We start from the raw sequence: 26,153 nt of genomic DNA on the forward strand, positions 1-26,153 counted from the left end.
GAAGTACGTGTCATTGAGACAGTGTCCGAAGATGGCAAACCCAAGAAGAAGAAGATCCGCATTCGTGTGATCAAGAAGGTCAAGGGTGACAAGCAAGAAGTCACCAAGATCGAGACTGTCGAAGAAGATGACAAGCAACCCGAAACCACAGTCACTGTCGAGGAGGTTTCAGTTGAGGAGAAACCTGAAGAAGTCCAAGAGCTTCCTGAAGAAGTACGTGTCATTGAGACATTGTCCGAAGATGGCAAACCCAAGAAGAAGAAGATCCGCACTCGTGTGATCAAGAAGGTCAAGGGTGACAAGCAAGAAGTTACCAAGATCGAGACTGTCGAAGAAGATGACAAACAACCCGAAACTACAGTCACTGTGGAAGAGATTTCAGTTGAGGAGAAACCAGAAGAAGTCCAAGAGCTTCCTGAAGAAGTACGTGTCTTTGAAACAGTGTCCGAAGATGGCAAACCCAAGAAGAAGAAGATCCGCACTCGTGTGATCAAGAAGGTCAAGGGTGACAAGCAAGAAGTCACCAAGATCGAAACTGTCGAAGAAGATGACAAACAACCCGAAACTACAGTCACTGTGGAAGAGGTTCCAGTTGAGGAGAAACCTGAGGAAGTGCAAGAGCTTCCTGAAGAAGTACGTGTCATTGAGACAGTGTCCGAAGATGGTAAACCCAAGAAGAAGAAGATCCGCACTCGTGTGATCAAGAAGGTCAAGGGTGACAAGCAAGAAGTCATCAAGATCGAAACTGTCGAAGAAGATGACAAACAACCCGAAACTACAGTCACTGTCGAAGAACTTCCGGTTGAGGAGAAACCAGAAGAAGTCCAAGAACTTCCTGAAGAAGTACGTGTCATTGAGACAGTGTCCGAAGATGGCAAACCCAAGAAGAAGAAGATCCGCACTCGTGTGATCAAGAAGGTCAAGGGTGACAAGCAAGAAGTCACCAAGATCGAGACTGTCGAAGAAGATGACAAGCAACCCGAAACCACAGTCACTGTCGAGGAGGTTCCATTTGAGGAGAAACCTGAAGAAGTCCAAGAGCTTCCTGAAGAAGTACGTGTCATTGAGACAGTGTCCGAAGATGGTAAACCCAAGAAGAAGAAGATCCGCACTCGTGTGATCAAGAAGGTCAAGGGTGACAAGCAAGAAGTCACCAAGATCGAGACTGTCGAAGAAGATGACAAGCAACCCGAAACCACAGTCACTGTCGAGGAGGTTGCAGTTGAGGAGAAACCTGAAGAAGTTCAAGAGATTCCTGAGGAAGTACGTGTCATTGAGACAGTGTCGGAAGATGGCAAACCCAAGAAGAAGAAGATCCGCACTCGTGTGATCAAGAAGGTCAAGGGTGACAAGCAAGAAGTCACCAAGATCGAGACTGTCGAAGAAGATGACAAGCAACCCGAAACCACAGTCACTGTCGAGGAGGTTCCATTTGAGGAGAAACCTGAGGAAGTGCAAGAGCTTCCTGAAGAAGTACGTGTCATTGAGACATTGTCGGAAGATGGCAAACCCAAGAAGAAGAAGATCCGCACTCGTGTGATCAAGAAGGTCAAGGGTGACAAGCAAGAAGTCACCAAGATCGAAACTGTCGAAGAAGATGACAAACAACCCGAAACTACAGTCACTGTGGAAGAGGTTCCAGTTGAGGAGAAACCTGAGGAAGTGCAAGAGCTTCCTGAAGAAGTACGTGTCATTGAGACAGTGTCCGAAGATGGTAAACCCAAGAAGAAGAAGATCCGCACTCGTGTGATCAAGAAGGTCAAGGGTGACAAGCAAGAAGTCATCAAGATCGAAACTGTCGAAGAAGATGACAAACAACCCGAAACTACAGTCACTGTCGAAGAACTTCCGGTTGAGGAGAAACCAGAAGAAGTCCAAGAACTTCCTGAAGAAGTACGTGTCATTGAGACAGTGTCCGAAGATGGCAAACCCAAGAAGAAGAAGATCCGCACTCGTGTGATCAAGAAGGTCAAGGGTGACAAGCAAGAAGTCACCAAAATCGAAACTGTCGAGGAAGATGACAAGCAACCCGAAACCACAGTCACTGTCGAGGAGGTTCCATTTGAGGAGAAACCTGAAGAAGTCCAAGAGCTTCCTGAAGAAGTACGTGTCATTGAGACAGTGTCCGAAGATGGTAAACCCAAGAAGAAGAAGATCCGCACTCGTGTGATCAAGAAGGTCAAGGGTGACAAGCAAGAAGTCACCAAGATCGAGACTGTCGAAGAAGATGACAAGCAACCCGAAACCACAGTCACTGTCGAGGAGGTTGCAGTTGAGGAGAAACCTGAAGAAGTTCAAGAGATTCCTGAGGAAGTACGTGTCATTGAGACAGTGTCGGAAGATGGCAAACCCAAGAAGAAGAAGATCCGCACTCGTGTGATCAAGAAGGTCAAGGGTGACAAGCAAGAAGTCACCAAGATCGAGACTGTCGAAGAAGATGACAAGCAACCCGAAACCACAGTCACTGTCGAGGAGGTTCCATTTGAGGAGAAACCAGAAGAAGTCCAAGAGCTTCCTGAAGAAGTACGTGTCATTGAGACAGTGTCCGAAGATGGTAAACCCAAGAAGAAGAAGATCCGCACTCGTGTGATCAAGAAGGTCAAGGGTGACAAGCAAGAAGTCACCAAGATCGAGACTGTCGAAGAAGATGACAAGCAACCCGAAACCACAGTCACTGTCGAGGAGGTTCCAGTTGAGGAGAAACCTGAAGAAGTCCAAGAGCTTCCTGAAGAAGTACGTGTCATTGAGACAGTGTCCGAAGATGGCAAACCCAAGAAGAAGAAGATCCGCACTCGTGTGATCAAGAAGGTCAAGGGTGACAAGCAAGAAGTCACCAAGATCGAGACTGTCGAAGAAGATGACAAGCAACCCGAAACCACAGTCACTGTCGAAGAGGTTCCAGTTGAGGAGAAACCTGAAGAAGTCCAAGAGCTTCCTGAAGAAGTACGTGTCATTGAAACAGTGTCCGAAGATGGTAAACCCAAGAAGAAGAAGATCCGCACTCGTGTGATCAAGAAGGTCAAGGGTGACAAGCAAGAAGTCACCAAGATCGAAACTGTCGAAGAAGATGACAAACAACCCGAAACTACAGTCACTGTCGAAGAACTTCCAGTTGAGGAGAAACCAGAAGAAGTCCAAGAACTTCCTGAAGAAGTACGTGTCATTGAGACAGTGTCCGAAGATGGTAAACCCAAGAAGAAGAAGATCCGCACTCGTGTGATCAAGAAGGTCAAGGGTGACAAGCAAGAAGTTACCAAGATCGAGACTGTGGAAGAAGATGACAAGCAACCCGAAACCACAGTCACTGTCGAGGAGGTTCCAGTTGAGGAGAAACCTGAAGAAGTCCAAGAGCTTCCTGAAGAAGTACGTGTCATTGAGACAGTGTCCGAAGATGGGAAACCCAAGAAGAAGAAGATCCGCACTCGTGTGATCAAGAAGGTCAAGGGTGACAAGCAAGAAGTCACCAAGATCGAAACTGTCGAAGAAGATGACAAACAACCCGAAACTACAGTCACTGTCGAAGAACTTCCAGCTGAGGAGAAACCAGAAGAAGTCCAAGATCTTCCTGAAGAAGTACGTGTCATTGAGACAGTGTCCGAAGATGGTAAACCCAAGAAGAAGAAGATCCGCACTCGTGTGATCAAGAAGGTCAAGGGTGACAAGCAAGAAGTCACCAAGATCGAGACTGTCGAAGAAGATGATAAACAACCCGAAACCACAGTCACTGTCGAGGAGGTTCCAGTTGAGGAGAAACCTGAAGAAGTCCAAGAGCTTCCTGAAGAAGTACGTGTCATTGAGACAGTGTCGGAAGATGGCAAACCCAAGAAGAAGAAGATCCGCACTCGTGTGATCAAGAAGGTCAAGGGTGACAAGCAAGAAGTCACCAAGATCGAGACTGTCGAAGAAGATGACAAGCAACCCGAAACCACAGTCACTGTCGAAGAGGTTCCAGTTGAGGAGAAACCTGAAGAAGTCCAAGAGCTTCCTGAAGAAGTACGTGTCATTGAGACAGTGTCCGAAGATGGCAAACCCAAGAAGAAGAAGATCCGCACTCGTGTGATCAAGAAGGTCAAGGGTGACAAGCAAGAAGTTACCAAGATCGAGACTGTCGAAGAAGATGACAAGCAACCCGAAACCACAGTCACTGTCGAAGAGGTTCCAGTTGAGGAGAAACCTGAAGAAGTCCAAGAGCTTCCTGAAGAAGTACGTGTCATTGAGACAGTATCCGAAGATGGCAAACCTAAGAAGAAGAAGATCCGTACTCGTGTGATCAAGAAGGTCAAGGGCGACAAGCAAGAAGTCACCAAGATCGAGACTGTCGAAGAAGATGACAAGCAACCTGAAACCACAGTCACTGTCGAAGAGGTTGCAGTTGAGGAGAAACCTGAAGAAGTCCAAGAACTTCCTGAAGAAGTACGTGTCTTTGAAACAGTGTCCGAAGATGGCAAACCCAAGAAGAAGAAGATCCGCACTCGTGTGATCAAGAAGGTCAAGGGTGACAAGCAAGAAGTCACCAAGATCGAGACTGTCGAAGAAGATGACAAACAACCCGAAACTACAGTCACTGTGGAAGAGGTTCCAGTTGAGGAGAAACCTGAGGAAGTCCAAGAGCTTCCTGAAGAAGTACGTGTCTTTGAAACAGTGTCCGAAGATGGCAAACCAAAGAAGAAGAAGATCCGCACTCGTGTGATCAAGAAGGTCAAGGGTGACAAGCAAGAAGTCACCAAGATCGAGACTGTCGAAGAAGATGACAAGCAACCTGAAACCACAGTCACTGTCGAAGAGGTTCCAGTTGAGGAGAAACCTGAAGAAGTCCAAGAGCTTCCTGAGGAAGTACGTGTCTTTGAGACAGTGTCCGAAGATGGTAAACCCAAGAAGAAGAAGATCCGCACTCGTGTGATAAAGAAGGTCAAGGGTGACAAGCAAGAAGTTACCAAGATTGAGACTGTCGAAGAAGAAGACAAGAAACCCGAAACCACAGTCACTGTGGAAGAGGTTCCAGTTGAGGAGAAACCTGAGGAAGACCAAGAGCTTCCTGAGGAAGTACGTGTTATTGAGACAGTGTCAGAAGATGGTAAACCCAAGAAGAAGAAGATCCGCACTCGTGTAATCAAGAAGGTCAAGGGTGACAAGCAAGAAGTCACCAAGATCGAAACTGTCGAAGAAGATGACAAACAACCCGAAACTACAGTCACTGTCGAAGAGGTACCAGTTGAGGAGAAACCTGAAGAAGTTCAAGAGATTCCTGAGGAAGTACGTGTTATTGAGACTGTGTCTGAAGATGGAACACCTAAAAAGAAGAAGATCCGCACCCGTGTGATCAAGAAGGTGAAGGGTGATAAACAAGAAGTCACCAAGATCGAGACTGTCGAAGAAGATGACAAACAACCTAAATCCACAGTCACTGTGGAAGAGGTTCTAGTTGAGGAGAAACCTGAAGAAGTCCAAGAGCTTCCTGAGGAAGTACGTGTCATTGAGACAGTGTCCGAAGATGGGACACCGAAGAAGAAGAAGATCCGCACCCGTGTGATCAAGAAGGTGAAGGGTGATAAACAAGAAGTCACCAAGATCGAGACTGTCGAAGAAGATGACAAACAACCTGAAACCACAGTCACTGTGGAAGAGGTTCCAGTTGACGAGAAACCTGAAGAAGTCCAAGAGCTTCCTGAGGAAGTACGTGTCATTGAGACAGTGTCCGAAGATGGAACACCTAAGAAGAAGAAGATCCGCACTCGTGTGATCAAGAAGGTCAAGGGTGACAAGCAAGAAGTTACCAAGATCGAGACTGTCGAAGAAGATGACAAACAACCCGAAACCACAGTCACTGTCGAAGAGGTTCCAGTTGAGGAGAAACCTGAAGAAGTCCAAGAGCTTCCTGAGGAAGTACGTGTCATTGAGACAGTGTCCGAAGAGGGAACACCTAAGAAGAAGAAGATCCGCACTCGTGTGATCAAGAAGGTCAAGGGTGACAAGCAAGAACTTACCAAGATCGAGACTGTCGAAGAAGACGACAAACAACCCGAAACCACAGTCACTGTGGAAGAGGTTCCAGTTGAGGAGAAACCTGAAGAAGTCCAAGAGCTTCCTGAGGAAGTACGTGTCATTGAGACAGTGTCCCAAGATGGTAAACCTAAGAAGAAGAAGATCCGCACTCGCGTGATCAAGAAGGTCAAGGGTGACAAGCAAGAAGTTACCAAGATCGAGACTGTAGAAGAAGATGACAAACCACCTAAAACCACAGTCACTGTCGAAGAGGTTCCAGTTGAGGAGCAACCTGAAGAAGTCCAAGAGCTTCCTGAGGAAGTACGTGTCATTGAGACAGTGTCCGAAGATGGAACACCTAAGAAGAAGAAGATCCGCACTCGTGTGATCAAGAAGGTCAAGGGTGACAAGCAAGAAGTTACCAAGATCGAGACTGTCGAAGAAGATGACAAACAACCCGAAACCACAGTCACTGTCGAAGAGGTTCCAGTTGAGGAGAAACCTGAAGAAGTCCAAGAGCTTCCTGAGGAAGTACGTGTCATTGAGACAGTGTCCGAAGAGGGAACACCTAAGAAGAAGAAGATCCGCACTCGTGTGATCAAGAAGGTCAAGGGTGACAAGCAAGAACTTACCAAGATCGAGACTGTCGAAGAAGACGACAAACAACCCGAAACCACAGTCACTGTGGAAGAGGTTCCAGTTGAGGAGAAACCTGAAGAAGTCCAAGAGCTTCCTGAGGAAGTACGTGTCATTGAGACAGTGTCCCAAGATGGTAAACCTAAGAAGAAGAAGATCCGCACTCGCGTGATCAAGAAGGTCAAGGGTGACAAGCAAGAAGTTACCAAGATCGAGACTGTCGAAGAAGATGACAAACCACCCGAAACTACAGTCACTGTGGAAGAGGTTCCAGTTGAGGAGATACCTGAAGAAGTCCAAGAGCTTCCTGAGGAAGTACGTGTCATTGAGACAGTGTCCCAAGATGGCACACCTAAGAGGAAGAAGATCCGCACTCGTGTGATCAAGAAGGTCAAGGGTGACAAGCAAGAAGTTACCAAGATCGAGACTGTCGAAGAAGATGACAAACAACCTGAAACCACAGTCACTGTCGAAGAGGTTCCAGTTGAGGAGAAACTTGAAGAAGTCCAAGAGCTTCCTGAGGAAGTACGTGTCATTGAGACAGTGTCCGAAGATGGAACACCTAAGAAGAAGAAGATCCGCACTCGTGTGATCAAGAAGGTCAAGGGTGACAAGCAAGAAGTCACCAAGATCGAGACTGTCGAAGTAGATGACAAGCAACCTGAAACCACAGTGACTGTCGAAGAGGTTGCAGTTGAGGAGAAACCTGAAGAAGTCCAAGAGCTTCCTGAAGAAGTACGTGTCATTGAGACAGTGTCCAAAGATGGCACACCAAAGAAGAAGAAGATCCACACTCGTGTGATCAAGAAGGTCAAGGGTGACAAGCAAGAAGTTACTAAGATCGAGACTGTCGAAGAAGATGACAAACAACCCGAAACCACAGTCACTGTGGAAGAGGTTCCAGTTGAGGAGAAACCTGAAGAAGTCCAAGAGCTTCCTGAGGAAGTACGTGTCATTGAAACAGTGTCCGAAGATGGAACACCTAAGAAGAAGAAGATCCGCACTCGTGTGATCAAGAAGGTCAAGGGTGACAAGCAAGAAGTTACCAAGATCGAGACTGTCGAAGAAGATGACAAACAACCTGAAACCACAGTCACTGTCGAAGAGGTTCCAGTTGAGGAGAAACCTGAAGAAGTCCAAGAGCTTCCTGAGGAAGTACGTGTCATTGAGACAGTGTCCGAAGATGGAACACCTAAGAAGAAGAAGATCCGCACTCGTGTGATCAAGAAGGTCAAGGGTGACAAGCAAGAAGTTACCAAGATCGAGACTGTCGAAGAAGATGACAAACAACCTAAAACCACAGTCACTGTCGAAGAGGTTCCAGTTGAGGAGCAACCTGAAGAAGTCCAAGAGCTTCCTGAGGAAGTACGTGTCATTGAAACAGTGTCCGAAGATGGAACACCTAAGAAGAAGAAGATCCGCACTCGTGTGATCAAGAAGGTCAAGGGTGATAAACAAGAAGTTACCAAGATCGAGACTGTCGAAGAAGATGACAAACAACCTGAAACCACAGTCACTGTCGAAGAGGTTCCAGTTGAGGAAAGTCCTGAAGAAGTCGAAGAGCTTCCTGAGGAAGTACGTGTCATTGAGACAGTGTCCGAAGATGGAACACCTAAGAAGAAGAAGATCCGCACTCGTGTGATCAAGAAGGTCAAGGGTGACAAGCAAGAAGTTACCAAGATCGAGACTGTCGAAGAAGATGACAAACAACCTGAAACCACAGTCACTGTCGAAGAGGTTCCAGTTGAGGAGAAACCTGAAGAAGTCCAAGAGCTTCCTGAGGAAGTACGTGTCATTGAGACAGTGTCCGAAGATGGAACACCTAAGAAGAAGAAGATCCGCACACGTGTGATCAAGAAGGTCAAGGGTGACAAGCAAGAACTTACCAAGATCGAGACTGTCGAAGAAGATGACAAACAACCCGAAACCACAGTCACTGTGGAAGAGGTTCCAATTGAGGAGAAACCTGAAGAAGCCCAAGAGCTTCCTGAAGAAGTACGTGTCATTGAGACAGTGTCCCAAGATGGCACACCTAAGAAGAAGAAGATCCGCACTCGTGTGATCAAGAAGGTCAAGGGTGATAAACAAGAAGTCACCAAGATCGAGACTGTCGAAGAAGATGACAAACAACCCGAAACCACAGTCACTGTGGAAGAGGTTCCAATTGAAGAGAAACCTGAAGAAGTCCAAGAGCTTCCTGAGGAAGTACGTGTCATTGAGACAGTGTTAGAAGATGGAACACCTAAGAAGAAGAAGATCCGCACTCGTGTGATCAAGAAGGTCAAGGGTGACAAGCAAGAAGTCACCAAGATCGAGACTGTCGAAGAAGATGACAAACAACCCGAAACCACAGTCACTGTGGAAGAGGTTCCAATTGAGGAGAAACCTGAAGAAACCCAAGAGCTTCCTGAAGAAGTACGTGTCATTGAGACAGTGTCCCAAGATGGCACACCTAAGAAGAAGAAGATCCGCACTCGTGTGATCAAGAAGGTCAAGGGTGATAAACAAGAAGTCACCAAGATCGAGACTGTCGAAGAAGATGACAAGCACCCTGAAACCACAGTCACTGTCGAAGAGGTTCCATTTGAGGAGAAACCTCAAGAAGTCCAAGAACTTCCTGAAGAAGTACGTGTCATTGAGACAGTGTCCGAAGATGGTAAACCCAAGAAGAAGAAGATCCGCACTCGTGTGATCAAGAAGGTCAAGGGTGATAAACAAGAAGTCACCAAGATCGAGACTGTCGAAGAAGACGACAAACAACCTGAAACCACAGTCACTGTTGAAGAAGAGAAACCTAAAGAAGTTCAAGAACTCCCTGAAGAAGAACATGTCGTTGAAAGCATTTCAGAAGACGGAACTCCCAAGAAGAAGAAGATCCGTACAAAGACCACTAAAAAGGTTAGAGGTGACAAGGAAGAAACTACCACTGTGGAAACCGTTGAGGAAGAAGGTGAAAAGCCGGAAACTATTATTACTGTTGTGGAATCTTCTATTCCATCCGGTGATAATAAGCCGATTAAGCTCAAGCGCGTTATTCGCGTTAAACAGCCGGATGATGCAGAAACAATTGTGGAGTTACCAGAGCAGAAGGCTGTAATTATGTCCCAAAAAGAAGACGGCACACCTACTAAGACTGTTGTTAAAACTAAAGTGATCAAAAAATTGAAGGGAGATAAAATGGAAATTACGAAAATCAGAACTGTTGAGGAATTTGAAAAAGAACCTGTTACAACGGTCACTGTCGAAGACTTCATTGAGCCATTCCCAGAATTAGAGGAAGAAAAGGTTGAGCCCGTTTTGCAACTACCCGAGGAAACTATTACCGAAGACTACACTGACAAAGAAGGCACAACCAAAATACGCAAGATCAAGAAGAAAACTATTAAGAAGTCTCTTGGTGACAAGGACGAATTAACCGAAATTCAGATTGTTGAAGACGAAGGAGAAGAACCTAAGTATATTGTGACTGTTAAAGAAGTGGAGAAGGCCGACGTGCCGGATGAAAATGCTGTCGAATCATTAGAATTGCCCAAACTAGAAACCGTTTTTGAAACCGAATCTTCTGATGGCAAGAAAACAAAGAAAACCGTAAAAACCAGATCTTTCAAGAAACCGTTAGACAGTGAGACAGACGAACTGACGACAATACAAATAGTAGAAGACGACAAGGACGAGACTCCCGTTGCCACCGTCAACATTAAAGAAATATCCGCCGACGAATCGCCGACCGAATCAGTCCCGATTGTAGAGCTGCCTGAAGAGATTATTGAGTCACACGATATCGACGAGGATGACAAGCCCAAGAAGAAAACGACACGCAAGCGTACATTCAAGAAGGATGTATCGCCCGAACCCGAATACTACCAAATCCAAACAATAGAGGAGGAGGGCAAGGAACCCTACTCCCTCATACAGGTTGTAAGCGAAGGTGAACTTCACGACATTATCGATATCAGTCTTCTGGACGATGAAAAGACTCCGAAGACCGAAACGAAAATGCCAAAATCTAAGAAGCCCAAGGGTAAGAGCAACACAATTACACACTACACAATAACCAACAATAAATGCACTCACCTTGACACAACACATACACGCACACACACAATCACATCTGCATATTTCATCTTAACTTACACACTCGCTAGTTCGCACATATTTATGTAATCTACTTTTGGGTAACGAACTTTGATATTTTATGCCGCGCTTACTTTTTACCAATTCGAATGAGACGAACACAGTTTTGCTAACGTTTTACGTCTATTTTCCATACATTTGGACCACACCACCAAAAACAACAACAACATCAACGACACATATACACCTGCAACACAAAACCAACAAACAGAAGCTAAGCCGATACCACAACAAGAGAAGACTACGGACGAAAAGCCCGTTTTCATAACCACATTCAAATCAGTACAGAACGAAGACGGTGAAACTGTCATTGAAACAGAAAGTAAGAAGGTTACCCAAGAGGAGGGAGTGCTTGTTGAAGAAGTGCTCAGTGATACAGAACCGATCAAAGAACAAGACGAAGCAGCGCCATCACAACTCGAAATTGTCGAAGTCAGCGATGTAACAGGTAAATGTTTTCATTTTGTTATTCTCTTGTAGCCACCTTTTATGTTCATAGGGAAACGAAACGAAAGGACAGCAACAATTGACAGCCAATGAAATTTGGTTTTAAAATTAAATTAACAAAAAAACAATTGGTAGCCTTAAAAATGATATTTTCCATGTCCGAAAAACTAGTTCTTTCCAACCCCGACTCCGAGTCTTATTTGAATAAAAACTTTAGTTAGTTCTCTTAGAGACGTGTTAGAATTACACCATGCTCCCATTTAGAAATTTTCCTTTTCTTCTCTATGCACAGCATTCATGTGTTTGTATCTTCCTCTTCTTCTATATCTATAAAAGAGGAAAATGTTTGTTTGTAATAGATGGACTCGAAAACCACCGCACAGATTTTCTGAAAACTTCCAAGTACACTACAAAATTGTCTGAATGTAACATGTGCTATATACATTTTCGAAAATCCACCTGGAAGTGGAAATATAGCATCAGAATCGGTGGTGCCTTCCAAAAATTTAGATTTTATATGCACATATGTATTGATCGATTACAGTCTCCAAATTTGAAATGCGTAACCGAATGTGAAACAAAACTACATTTGCCAAATTATATTTAAATCAGTTCAGATTTGGATATAGCTCCGGCATGAGTGACTAAATTAGGTACAAAAATAAATTTGTCAAATTCAAGTTATATTCAAATCGGTTCAGATTAATCAGATATATATTACAACGTGCCAAATTTGGACTATATCGGTTACTTTCTTCACTTTATATGAGATATGTGATAACGTTTTGGAAAATGTTGAAATATGCGTGAGGCAACAGATATAGCTTTTCCAAACTTTATCTAATACAGATAAAAATATTGGTATGTGCAAAATTTGAAGGAAATCGAACATTTATGCCCAATTGTATGCGAAATCATCAATTTCGATAAATCACATATTCATATCAGATTTTTGGTTAAGAACAATATTTAGATATAGCAAGTTGTAAAGAATCACCTACTTGTTTCGCAAGTTACAACAGATATAAGTATTGCAAATTGTGACCCTTTGTGGGCGAAGTACCAGAAGGTGTTGTCAGATATACATATATCATCTTAACAACAGATCTAGTGTTAATAAAAATAATGGGATGTGTGAAATATGAAGAGAATCGGATGCTTATTTCGGATTTTAGAATCGTTTTGGTTATCCAAAACTTTGACCCTTCGTGGGGGAGGTACCAGAAGGAATGGTCCGATATCTACCATCTTTATAACAGATCTTGTGTTGATGGAAATATTGCGATGTGCCAAGTCTGAATGGAATCGGATATTAATTTCGTGTTTATGGGCTTCATGGATATTCAAAATGTTGACCCTTTGTGGGGTAGGTACCAGAAGGAGTGGACCGATATGTTCCATCTTCACACCAGACCTTGGATCAATAAAAAGGTTGTGATGTGTAATTTGAAGACAATTGGCCTCTTATATCGCATTTTATAAGAATTATAATTATTTAACCCTTTGTTGGGGAAGGTATTTGATGGAGTGGACCGTCCATTTTCGCACCTGACCTAGCACTGATGCAAATATTAGGATTTGCAGAGTTGGAGCAAAATTGGATTATGGATTAAAAATGTTAACATTTTTTGGGGGAGGTACCAGAAGGAGTGGACCGATATCGCCCATCTCCGAACTCGATCTAAGTTTAGTAATAATATTACGAAGTACCAAGTTTGAATCAAATCGGATACTCCCTTCGAGAGTTATCGTGCGCAACAGCTAGCCAGACAGACGGACATCGCTAAATCGACTCCAAATATCCTAAAATGGATTCGGTACAAAGAGATCTAAGGTCTAAAACCGTTAATTCGATGAGCAAATTTTGGCCTTATCAATTGATATATACCTTCTCTAGCCAGAATATAATAATTTTAAATTTCAAATAAATAACGAAACGTCGAATAAAAATGAAATAAAATCTCATTTTCATTTAAAAATAATCTAACCAAAAAAGCACGATAAAAACCAGTAATAAATAATTAAAATTGGTCGAAATCAAAATAGAACGACCTTTAATTATCCTCTACCATTTGGAAGGAAAAAATGAAACCATTATATGGGTACTACACGAAGACTTGGACCTACTTACGCTAGATCGTCTTAGAATTTTACGCTGATCCAGATCCAGTCTATTATGAATATTTCGAGGAGTTACAAATGGAATGATAAAGCTAATATATCCTCCATAGGATGGTGGAGGGTATAAAACGTCAAATGAAAAAGCATATGTGAACTAAATATTTTTCATTTCACATTGTCATGTTAAAAGAATCTAACCCCAGGACTTATTGATAAAAAGTATGAAAATCAATAATTTTGCTTTTAATTTAAAGCAGGATTTCAATGGGGGAGGTTAAAATACCTCCATGGAAAATATCATTTTTTGGCTATACATATATGTGTTTATTTGGACAAAATTTGTAAATATCTTACAAAGTGTAACAAGGGTGTCAAACAAACTACAAGCCAATTTATTCAAATTCAACGATACAAGTTCATACTTTCAATATTCCTACTTCAATATCATACTCTACGCATAAAGTGGAAAATTGCCGAAGACATAACATTTCGTGTAGGCGGAATGGAAAACATTCCAACAACAAATTATTTTCGTGATATTTTTTCTTTGTTTATATTAGCTGTTTAAAAAAAATTTACTAATTACAAATTCCCAATCCTGAGTAAGACAATTTTAGACATTTTTTTAGCATTTTTGTTGTCTATTAGAAATGGTGAATATACAGGGTGAGATAAAAAAAACTGCAACAAAGTCAAACGCATAATTTTTACATTTTTTTTTTTTAATTTTATTGAATGAAAGCAAAAAATGTCGGAAATAGCATCAAATTTTAGAATAAGTTTAGATTTGTTCGAATTTGGTCACCTTTGGCAGGAATTATTACCTTCAGATGCCCAATGAAACCGTCACACGCTACCCGAATGTTGCTCTGCGGTATTTTGGCCCATTCCCGGCGAAGCGCTTGCTTGAGGTGATCGACACTTTGTTATTTTTTAGTGCCTACCTTACTTCGAAAAAATACTCCTGACATAATAGTCCAACGGATTGATATCCGGAGATTTTGGTAGTCATTGTGCGCTGGAAATGAAGCGAGGAACCTCATTTTGTAACCATTCTTGGGTGGCGCGCGCTGAGTGCGTTGGTGCTGAGTCCTGTTGGAATGCCCAAGGTCTACGGCCAAATGTTTGCGTGCCCAAGGTCGCTTTAATACACCCTCCATAACATTTTCGCGATAATATTCGGCATTTATTCTGATGCCACGGTCGATTAATACAAGCGGAAAGCGACAATCGGCAGTTGGCGGCCCACACCATCACCATGGCCGGCGCTTGAGTTTTTGTGGCCAACCGAAGGTGCACATTTTCTGCTGACCTTTACAAACTGCTGGACAACGAATATTTTCTCATCGTAGAAAACCTAATTCGGTAGTTCACCACTTTCGGCCAAGCGAAGCAACTCTTTAGCTCTTTAGAGTCTATTTTCTTGCTGTTGCGGTGTAAGTTCTCGCACTTTTTGGAATTTCAATGGCTTTACCCCAAGCTCATTTTCCAATATTTGACGAATGGAATATTGAGATATGTTCAGCTCACAAGCCATTTTTCAAGCACTGCGATGCGGGTACTTTCCGCAACCATTTCTGCTGATGTTGCTGTTTTCTTCCGTCCACTTTCTTGACGTCGGGCTACGCTACCAGTAACACGGTTACGAGCGATGTTACGAGACACAAAAGTTTCATTTACATTTAAATGCTGGAGTGCTCTAACGATAGCTGGTTTTCCAACCAAATATAAAGAAATCATACTATCACCCTTGAATTCCATCACAAATAACATTTTTCTGGAAAATTCCCACCAAAATGCATTTGTACGCTTGTTAACAATATAATCAACTGTCACTGGAATAATTTTAACAGCTGTCGGACGAGTGGCTTAGAAATGACAGCAGTCTGAAGTTGGTTGCAGTTTTTTCATCTCACCATATATATATATACATATAGACATATATGTATATATATATATTGTTTTTCACATTGAAATTTAGCATGGGAAACAAAAATTGAAAATATAACTTAAATAATTCTCATTCCCAATATTATTACTCTCAATACACAAATCAATTTGGGATTTTTTCAATCGGATCTCAATATCTATGTTTATTCTTGAACAACGAAATCATTCCACTTTAACATAAGAAAAAAAAATGTCTAAAATTATATTTACTCGAAAACTTGTCTGAAATTGTCTCTAACCCAGTATTTCATAACTTGTGATCTTGAGAATCAAATATCTATGACACTTTGTATTCTCTTAAAGGGGAGATCATCAGTTCCCCGCCATTCAATATATATCTACAATACTAATCCTGTGTGTAGTATTTGATCTTTGATGTACTAACCGATTCCTCAATTCAATAAAATTTTATTCTTAAAATAAAAATTACTACTCACTTCAGTGTTGTTTTTACACCAACACAAAACCACAACACGCGCCTAAAAACATGCTATAGAAAACACATTTCAGTACACACAATTTACAACCACCCACACACACACACACAGGTCCCCCCATTTTATATATTAGAACTCCTACCAGAACATTTTGTGTGACTTTGTCTTTGTCCTAATTTAGTTTTAGTATTTATTGAACAAAACAGATGTAAAAAAACAACAAAAAAATCAAGTTTAAACGAAAACACAACAAATACAATATCAACAATATTTTTTGTAATTAGACCAAGAAAACAAAGCATACACTATTACCGAACCAGATGATGTTAGCGAAGACACACCACAGACAACACCCCTCACCAAACCAAAGACACCAAAAACCAAGAAACCCACCAAAACATTTGGTGTTATCGACGAGCAGCCAGAAATCGAACTGTTGCCCGAGGAAGTGGTGAAGATTGTAATGTCGCCTAGCGAAGAAGACAAGCAAGACGATGAGCAGCGACCGGAGAGTGTCGAAGAGAAAACGACCACGGTCAAGAAACGCAAGATTAAGAAAAAGCTTGGTGATCAGGAACAAATTATCGAGGTCATTACGACCCAAAAGCCCGGACAAGAGGAAGAGGTGACAGTAGTTGTAACCGAAGACGACAAGACAACCGAAGACCAGACCACTACCGAGGACTATAAGGTTAGGGTAACGGACGGACAGACAGTGACGAAGACCAAAGAAAAGAAAACAACAAAACGCAAAACGTCGGTGTCCAAGAAGAAGGTTAACAAAGACGATCTCTTCGAGTACATTGAGTTCCTGATTCAACAGGAGATACCCAAGACCGTGTTGCAAGAGTACAAACGTACCGAACTGGAGCAGCCTCAACAGGCCCGTCGCGATTCGTCAGTGGTGAAACCTCTCAAACTGGTACCCATGAAGATTGAAAAGGTTGAGCTCAAGAAATCTCGTCCCATTGAAATCACTTCAGTGGCTGAATTCCCACAAATGCTCAAACTCAAAGCACCCAAACAAAAACCGGCCGAAGTTAAGCCCAAAAAGGAGAAGGTTCCGTTCAAGACCAAAAAGCTCAAGAGTTGGATCAATTTCATACCTTACGCCCCGTACAATTTCAAGTTCACAATTACCGAACTGGATACAAAGCGTGGTCGCGGTGAACTCTCGCGAAACATTGAAGAGGCCCTGCTGCTGATCAAGAAGCGTCCAAAGACATTCAAACCGCTCGAATTCGAAGAGGAAGAACTGGAAAAGCCCTCGTTCTACGAAGAGGAGGAGATCAGCCAGCCCCAAGAAGAGCAGCCGCAACAAAAATATAAGCGGCCCAAGAAGCCCAAGAAAGAAACCGAACAACCTGAAGAACGTAAACTTAAACTTGGTAAGGGCAAAATACCCACCGAACCCGAGTTCAGCGAAGAAGTTGTTCTTAAACCCATTAGTGCCAAGAACGATGAAGAAGAAACGCCAACCGATACAGCCAACATTCCTGAAACTACCCGGCCCAAGAAAAAGAAATCAAAGAAACCCAGCGATCAGGACACCGGTCTGACGTTCATACCCCAAGAGTCTGAGGATAAACCAGAATCGGAAACAGAATCGATATCCGAAGTTCTGGAGGTAATTGAACACAAACCCGAAACAACTACCGAAGATCAACTCGACGGTGAAATCGCCAAGAGACCCATAACCAAAAAGAAACGTAAACTTGTGCAAAAAACCACCAATGCCGAACACGTTATTGAGATTGTCGAAACTCCGCTCGGCGATACCACCGATGAAAAGCTGTATGAAATCACCATTACCACAACCGAAGCCGAAGGTGTGGATCAACCGGAAAAAACGATAGTCAAGAAAAAGAAAAAGGTCAAGACCATGAAGCCACAAGAAATCGAAGAACTGATACAGGAGTTGCAAGAACAACCTGTCGACAAGACATTCGATGAACCCTGTTACGAGGTTTCTCTCAAGGAATTGCCAGCCGAAATCGTGAGCGAGGAAGATGAACGAAAGGTAACCCAAACCAAACGTAAGATCCGCCACAAAAAGGGTGATAAGGAAGAAATTATTGAAATAGTTGAAACCCAGCCCGACGACAAAGCCGAAGAACCTACGTACGAAGTTGTTGTAACAACAACTGAAGCAACCGCCCCCGAGGAGCAACCCGGCGAGGAGCAGCCTCCAACCAGGAGAAGAATAAAGAAAATGAAGAAACATGAGTTGGACGAATACATTCAACAACTCATTGAAGCAGAAATTCCCAAAACTGAATTGGAAAGATTTGAAAAGTTGGAATTCACCAAAACTCCGAAGAAGGTGAAGAAACCCAAAAAACAGGTCAAACAAGAAGAGCCCCAAACCGGCGAAGCTCATGAAATTGGTGTTTCTGAATTTGAACCGGTCGAAAAGAAGCCCAAAGAGAAGAAACCCAAGCGTGCACCCAAACCGGCTGAGGCAGTAGAGGTTACCGAAACGCCAGAAAGCTATGACGAACACTATATCAAGGTCAGCGACACTCAGCCAGAAGAAAGTGAACTTCTCGAACAGGAGACTGAACGTATTCCCATTGGTTTCAAGGAAACGACAGAGGAGAAGCCCCACCAACAAGAAGTTGTTGTTGAAGAAATCACCGAACAAACTGAGACTATTGTCCGAACGTCCGAAGATGGTAAGGTCGAGGAAAAGACCAAAACCAAACGCAAGATCAAGAAAAAGATCGGTGACAAGACCTACGAAATAACGGTTATCGATGAACAATCCGAAGACCAGCCTGAGGTGGAACTTACTGTAATAACCAAGGAATTCATGCCAGAGCAACCGGCTGAGACAAAGGAACCAGAGGAAGCTCCAAAGAAACCCAAGAAGATAAAGAAAACAATAAAGAAGGAAGAACTCGATGAATATTTGGTGCGTATTATCAATGAGCAGCCCGAAGCTTTTGAGTCCATTGAAGAAAAGTTGGCAGAGAAACCAAAATCGAAGAAGAAGAAGCCTCAAGAAGTGGATGAATCTATATTTGCCGTCAAGACCATTGTCGAAGACTTGCCCGAAGAGGAGCAGACAATTACTGAAGAAAAGCCCCATGACCAAGTTGAAAAGAAGGATAAAAAGCCAAAGACGCCCAAATCAAAGAAGGTTAAGATCTCTGAATCTATGGGCAAACAACCTGAAGATGTGACCGAAGAAGTTGGTCTTGTAGAAAGTGAGGAAAAACCGCAAGAAGAACAACCAAATGAAGACTTTACCATCGGCATATCCGAAGCAGAGCAGCCAAAACAGAAACCCAAATCAAAACGACCAAAGGCCAAGAAGCCCGAAGAGGTTATCGAAGAGTATACGGTGCGCATTGAAGAATTGCAGCCGGAAACCACCACCCACATAATTACCGATGAAAGGGGCGAGGAGGTCAAACAAACCATCACCAAAAAGAAACTCAAAAAGAAGGAGGGATCCAAGGAATATCTGATCGAAATTGTGGAATCCTATGTTGAAAACAAACCCGAGGCTGATGTTGAAATCATAACCACCGAATTGTTGACGGAAGACACCCCTGAAGACATGCCCACCGAGCCCATTAAGATTAAGAAGTTCAAAAAGAAGCCCAAGTCCCAAGACGATTATGATGCCTACATTCAAGAGCTAATAGAAAGAGAAATACCGAAGACAGAACTTGAAGAATACGAAGTTACCGAAGTGGAGGGCAAGCGTAAGAAGAAACCGAAAACGGTTAAAAAGCATCACAAAAAGACGACTGAAATTATTGATGGAGTTCCTGTAACGGTTCATGAATTCGACGTGAAAGAAGTCGTACCCCAAGAAGTGGAACAACCTGAAAAACCAGTTGAAGTAATTGAGGAGGAACAACCGGAGACACAAGAAACTCCCGATGACTTCCGATTTGCCATGAAGGAAGAAGAACCCCAAGATGCTGCCGCACCAGATGACATTGTGCAGGTGAAGGAAAGCAAACCGAAACCCAAGAAGACCAAACCCTCTAAAGTAAAGGTAACCGAAGAACGAGCTCCCGTGGAGGTCGAAGAACTTGACCAGATCACAGAAGTTGTGGAACAGCCCAACGAAGAAGGCGAAGCCAAAAAGAGAACTGTTACCAAACGCCGTGTGAAGACTAAAACGGGACCAGAAGAAAAACTCTTCGAAATTTCCCAAGTTGTTGAAGATGATCAGCCAACTGCTGAAATTACCATAGTGGAAATTACGGAATCTGAAGAGACTCCTGAAGAACTGCCCGAAGTTGTGATGAAACCGATTAAGAAGGTCAAGAAAATGCCCAAGGAACAAATTCAAGAATTTGTTGTCAAGGTAATCGAAGAATATGTAACGCCCACTGTATACGCTGTTGAAGAAGAACAACCAGTAACGGTCGCGGAGGTAGAACAACGTACGGAAACCGTAGAAGAACGCACCGAAACTGGCGAGGTCAAGAAGAAGACCGTCACTAAGCGCAAGGTGAAAACCAAGGCTGGACCCGAAGAAAAGGTCTTTGAAATTACAGAAATTACTCATGACGACCAACCCACCAGCGAAGTTACAATTGTCGAAATGGCCGAATCTATGCCCGAAGACAAACCAAAACCTAAGGACAAGAAACATGTTACAAAAACAAAACGTGTTCCCGTCGATGAAATACAAGAGTTTGTCATCAATGTCCTGGAAGAGTATGTCGCTCCCACAGTATTCGAGGAAGAAAAACCAGTTGAAGTTGAGGAAATCTCTCAAGTAACCGAAATTATCGAAGAACCTAAAGAGAGCGGTGAGGTCAAGAAGAAAACAGTTACCAAGCGCAAGATTAAAACTAAGTCAGGCCCAGAAGAAAAGATCTTTGAAATCTCCGAGGTAACCGAAGACGATAAGCCAAACGCTGAAGTAACCATTGTGGAAATTACCGAATCAGAGGTCACGCCTGAGGAAAAGATTGAAGAAATTAAGCCGGTGAAGAAGAGCAAAAAGGTGCCCAAGGAGCAAATCAAGGAGTTTGTTATTAACGTTATTGAAGAATACGTCACACCCACCGTCTTCGAAGTGGAAGAAGATGAAGAAGATGAGAAAGAAAAACCAGAGGTCAAGGTTGAAGAAATCTCCGAAATTACTGAAATTTTGGAACAACCCAAAGACAATGGAGAAGTAAAGAAGAAGACCGTCACCAAACGCAAGATAAAAACCAAAGCTGGTCCCGAAGAAAAGGTCTTCGAAATTTCCGAGGTAACTGAAGACGATAGGCCAAATGCCGAAGTGACCATTGTCGAAATTACTGAATCAGAGGTCAAACCTGTGGAACCGATTGAGGAAATTAAGCCGGTGAAGAAGAGCAAAAAGGTTCCCAAAGAACAAATCAAGGAGTTCATCATCAATGTTATTGAGGAATATGTAACGCCTACAGTCTTCGAAACGGATGAAGAAGAAAAACCAGAGGTCAAGGTTGAAGATATTTCCGAAACAACTGTAGTTCAAGAACAATCTACCGACAATGGGGAAATAAAGAAGAAGACCGTCACCAAACGCAAGATAAAAACCAAAGCTGGTGCCGAAGAAAAGGTCTTCGAAATTTCTGAAGTAATTGAGGACGATAAGCCAAATGCCGAAGTGACCATTGTCGAAATAGCCGAATCAGAGGTAAAACCCGTGGAAACGATTGAAGAAATTAAACCGGTGAAGAAGAGCAAAAAGGTTCCCAAAGAGCAAATCAAGGAGTTCATCATCAATGTTATTGAGGAATATGTAACGCCTACGCTCTTCGAAGAAGAAGAGGACAAACCAAAACCGAAACCCAAGAAATCCAAACCTACCAAGGTTCAGGAGACTGAAGCAGAGGAGCAAACACACGAAGAGAAGCCAGAAAAACGTAAACCCAAGGAAAAGAAACCAAAGGCTACCAAAGAGGAACCCACACAGCTCAAAGAATATTCGGTGCGTATTGAGGAACTGCAACCCGAGGTTATTACCCAAGACATTGTGGATGAAAACGGCGAAGAAGTCAAACAGGTTGTCACGAAGAGAAAACTCAAAAAGAAAGAGGGTGACAAGGAATACCTAATTGAAATTGTGGAATCGTATGTGGAAAACAAGCCTGAAACAGAAGTGGAAATTACTACCACCGAGCTGGTACCCGAAGAGCGCCCGGAAGAAGAGAAACCACAACCAGTTAAGGTAAAGAAGATCAAAAAGAAGACATCACCCCACGATGATCACGACGCCTACATTCAACAACTTATTGACCAGGAAATTTCCAAAACACAGCTGGAAGAGTTTGAGACCATGGAGTTCGAAAGCACACCAAAGACGAAACCAAAAACGGTTAAGAAACACCACAAGAAGACCACCAAAATAGTTGAAGGCGTTCCGGTGACAGTTCATGAGTTTGACATACAGGAACTAACACCACAGGAAGAAGAATACGTCGACAAACCCATAGAAGTGATTGAGGAAGACGTAGAGAAACCACAAGAGCAAATAGCTGAAGACTATGAGATTTCCTACAAGGAGGATCAAGATCGGCCAGAAGAAAAGCCTGTCACCGAAGATGTGGTTGAATTTAAAGAAGACAAACCCAGCAAACCTAAAAAGCCTAAGAAGCAAAAGGTTGACGTGAGGGAGGAGCAGCCGGTACTTGTTGAGGAACTGGAACAGGTCACTGTGACCGTTGAAGAAACCAATGACAAGGGCGAACTGAAACCAAAGACAATCACAAAACGCAAATTGAAGACGAAGACGGGTCCCGAAGAAAAGATCTTTGAAGTTTCCGAAGTCAAGGAAGAGGATCAGCCCACAAGCGAAGTGACAATCGTTGAAATCACTGAAATCGAAGAGGCTAACGAAGAACAGCCTGAACAACCAAAAGAAAAGAAGGTCGTTAAGAAGGTCAAGAGGGTTCCCAAGGAGCAATTGGAAGACTATATTGTGAATGTCATTGAAGAATATGTCCAACAAGAGCCGATTGAGAAAGAAGCAGCTCCCGAAGCTCCCACGGAAACAACTGAAGAAAAACCTGTTGAAAAGGCCAAGAAACCCAAAAAACAGAAGGTTGCCGTAAAAGAAGAGCCACAACCTGAGGTGGTGGAAAGCAAAGAACAAGAACAACCCGAAGAATCTGAGGTATTCGAAAAGAAACAACCTCAAACTCAAGAATCGTATGAAATTTCCATCGAAGAGGGACGGGCCGAACAAACCGTTGAAGAAAAGGATGTTCCCAAGAAACCAAAGAAGTCGAAATCTAAAATGCCTCAGAAGTCTGAGGACCATAAGTCGTATACCATTAAAATGTCTTCACTCGATGAGGCTCCCCAACCAGAGGAAGAAATCGAGGAAATTCCCACAATTAAAGAAATTCCCCAAGAGCCCTCACACGAAGAGTTGCCAATCTCCATTGTTGAGGTCGAACGTAAGGAAGAGGAGCATGAGGTTGTAAATGAAAAGGGTGAAGTTGAAAAGGAGAAAGTCACCAAACGTAAAATCAAGAAACAAGTGGGCGACAAGCAGGAGATCATCGAAATTGTGGAAACTCAGAAGGGCGACGAACAACCAGTGGCTGAGGTAACGGTCATAACATCAGAGGCCGAACCGGTTAAGGAAGCCGACAAACCCATCGAAGGTAAACCCTCCAAACCCAAGAAGACCAAAAAGGTCAAGAAGGACGATTTGGACGAATACATTAGGAAACTCATTGAACAGGATATACCTAAGACTGAGCTGGAGAAATACGAGAAGATAGAAATCGACGCTCCAGTCAAATTGAAAAAGAAACCAAAACAATTAGTGCGTGAGAAGCCCAAGACTGCCAAGCTTGAAGACAAGCCGCAAGAGGAGGCCGAAGAAGTCCGTGAAATTGCTATTGAGGAGGCCCAACCTAAAGAAAAGCCCGACGAGTATCCTGTACGTGTGGTGGAACTTGAAAGCCAAAAGGAAGAGGTTCAAATTGTTGACGATTCCGGTGACGTCAAGACCCAGAAGATAACTAAACGCAAAATTAAGAAACAGGTTGGCCCCAAGGAGGAGATTATTGAAATTGTTGAAAAACAAGTTGACGACGAAGAGCCTGTGGCGGAAATAACGGTAACGGCTGTCGAGCCAGAAACCGTTGAAGAAGAACAACCCAAGGAGGATCAACCCAAGAAGCCAAAGAAATCCAAGAAGATTCCCAAAGATGAGTTACAAGATTATATCCAGAAACTCATTGAAGAAGATATACCCAAGACGGAATTGGAAACCTATGAAAAGATTGACATCGAGAAACCAATAAAACTAAAGAAGAAACCCACACATAAAGTGAAGAAGACCGAAGAAGCACCGAAAGAAGAAGCAACCCCCGCTGTTGAAGAAGTTGAGCTGAGCGAAGAACAGCCCGAACAAAAGGAAACGCCTGAGGATATCTTTAAGGTAACGGTCGAGGTTAAGGAAGATGAAACTCCGGAAGTAGAGAAGCCTCTCGAAATGACTATTGAAGAAACCGATGTGAAGAAAGAAAAGAAAAAGAAACTAAAGGTCAAACCTGTAGAAGAGCAAAAACCACAACAACCCGAAGAACAGTCTGAGGAAGAGCAGAAGATTATTGTAGAGGAATCCACGCCACAGACAGACACAAGAGAATACGAAATTAAAGATGTGCCCGAAGAAGAAGTAAAACCCAAGGTCACTCCCAAGAAGCCCAAGGAAAAGAAACCCAAAGTCGAAGCAGAAAAACCTGACGAGAGTCCTCAATTTGAAATTGCTGTTAAGGAAACATCTCCGATCCCCGAAGAACCTGAACCCTTCAAGATCGAGGTGGTGGAAACACATACCGAAGAAGTTGAAAAGGTCAACGACGAGGGCATTGTGGAAAAACAAACCGTGACTAAACGCAAGATTAAACGCCAACAAGGTCCCAAAGAAGATATAATCGAAATTGTAGAGATCAAGACGGACGATCAACCCGAGGTTGAAGTCACCATTCTGGAATCTGAACCGCAAGAAGAGACGACAGAGGACAAACCTAGGACACCCAAAAAGAAGACCAAAAAGGTTAAAAAGGACGATCTCTACGACTATATACAAAAACTCATTGAACAGGATATACCCAAGACTGCATTGGAAAAATACGCTAAAATTGAGTTCGAACCTAGACCTAAAAATGCCACTGAGGATGATTATCCAATCGAAATGAAGGAGGAGCAACCCTCTGAAGAGGAAAAGCCCAAAAAGAAACCAAAGACCAAAAAACCCAAGGAATCGCCAGAACAACCTGAGCAACCTTCGGCCGAAATAAGAATTGTGGAAGAAGAGGTTGAAGAAAAACAACCCTTGCCCGTTGTCGAAGTGGTCGAGAGCGAACCGATTGAAGTGCATGTCGAAGAGGTGCCCGACGATCAGGGCAAACCCAAACAAAAGACCACTAAGAAACGTACCCTCACCAAAAAGGTTGACGACGAAAAAGACTCGACCATACACGTGGTCACCGTACACGAAGAGGACAGTAATGAGGTAACCCTCATCATTGACGAAGTGCCCATTGACGAGCCAGTTGTTGAGGAAACGGAACCGGTTCTTCCTTCTGAAGAACCCAAACCGGTCAAGAAACCGAAGAAGATCATTAAGAAGGTAAAGAAAGACGAAGTGGACGACTACATACAGAGACTGATTGACGAAGAAATACCCAAGACAACTCTTGAACAGTACGAAAAAATAGAAATGCCTGAAAAGACCAAACCGACAGACGAGACACCTCAGGACGACGTTAAAGAAAAGCCCAAAAAAGAGAAAAAGAAACCACTTAAACCTACTAAAGTTGAGGAGAAACCCGACGAGAAACCGGAAGAAGACACTTTACACGAATTTAGTATCACAGAAACAAAACACACAGAAACACAACCCACCACCACCACCGAAGAACAACCAAAACAGATCGAGGATCTGGAACAAACAGAAACACCCGAATCTCACAAGGTCACCACCACTGTCACAGAAGATATTGCACCCGATACTAAGACCACCACCAAACACAAAACCAAACCCAAAAAGCAAACAAGTAAGTGTTGTGGAAGGATACCTTCATATGCAACAGCTGCTAGCTGCCAACTTGTGTTGTTATCTTCCTCCTTCCTACCAAAAACTTTCCCAACTCTCCTAAAACCAAAAAAAAAAACGCTATGAAGAGAACCTGTACTCTCTGCTCTTGGATTCTATGTGTTATCCAAATCCAAAAATAAAATTGTCTTTTACCTTCTCTCTCTCTCTCACTATCTCTCCCCCTTTTTGTCTACATCTCTGAGTGTTGGAACATGCGTATTCTGCCGCTGCTGCGTTTTTCTAGCATTTTGTTATCACTTGTCTCCACCCTATTGTCTACGGTTATTGCTTATTTCCTCCTAAGCTCCCTTTCCAGTTGTAAGATTTGGGGCCCTATCTCAAGAAACACAGTAATTACACCACGCATAGCCCTAACTAAACGC

General features: G+C 43.0%; 1 protein-coding gene across 1 annotated transcript in view; it reads left to right on the forward strand.

The window, feature by feature from the left end:
- The window catches only part of LOC101899878 (titin), a 139,111-nt gene that overhangs the window by 93,267 nt on the left and 19,691 nt on the right, over positions 1-26,153 (forward strand). Inside the window, exons 25-28 of the mRNA XM_059124487.1 lie at positions 391-4,392; positions 9,631-10,639; positions 10,964-11,200; positions 15,992-25,729. Of these exons, the coding sequence (XP_058980470.1) occupies positions 391-4,392; positions 9,631-10,639; positions 10,964-11,200; positions 15,992-25,729 (14,986 nt within the window). The remainder of the gene's footprint in view (positions 1-390; positions 4,393-9,630; positions 10,640-10,963; positions 11,201-15,991; positions 25,730-26,153) is intronic.

This window comes from Musca domestica, unplaced genomic scaffold, assembly GCF_030504385.1.
Source record: "Musca domestica strain aabys unplaced genomic scaffold, Musca_domestica.polishedcontigs.V.1.1 29, whole genome shotgun sequence".
In the NCBI taxonomy this organism is placed as follows: Eukaryota; Metazoa; Arthropoda; class Insecta; order Diptera; family Muscidae; genus Musca; species Musca domestica.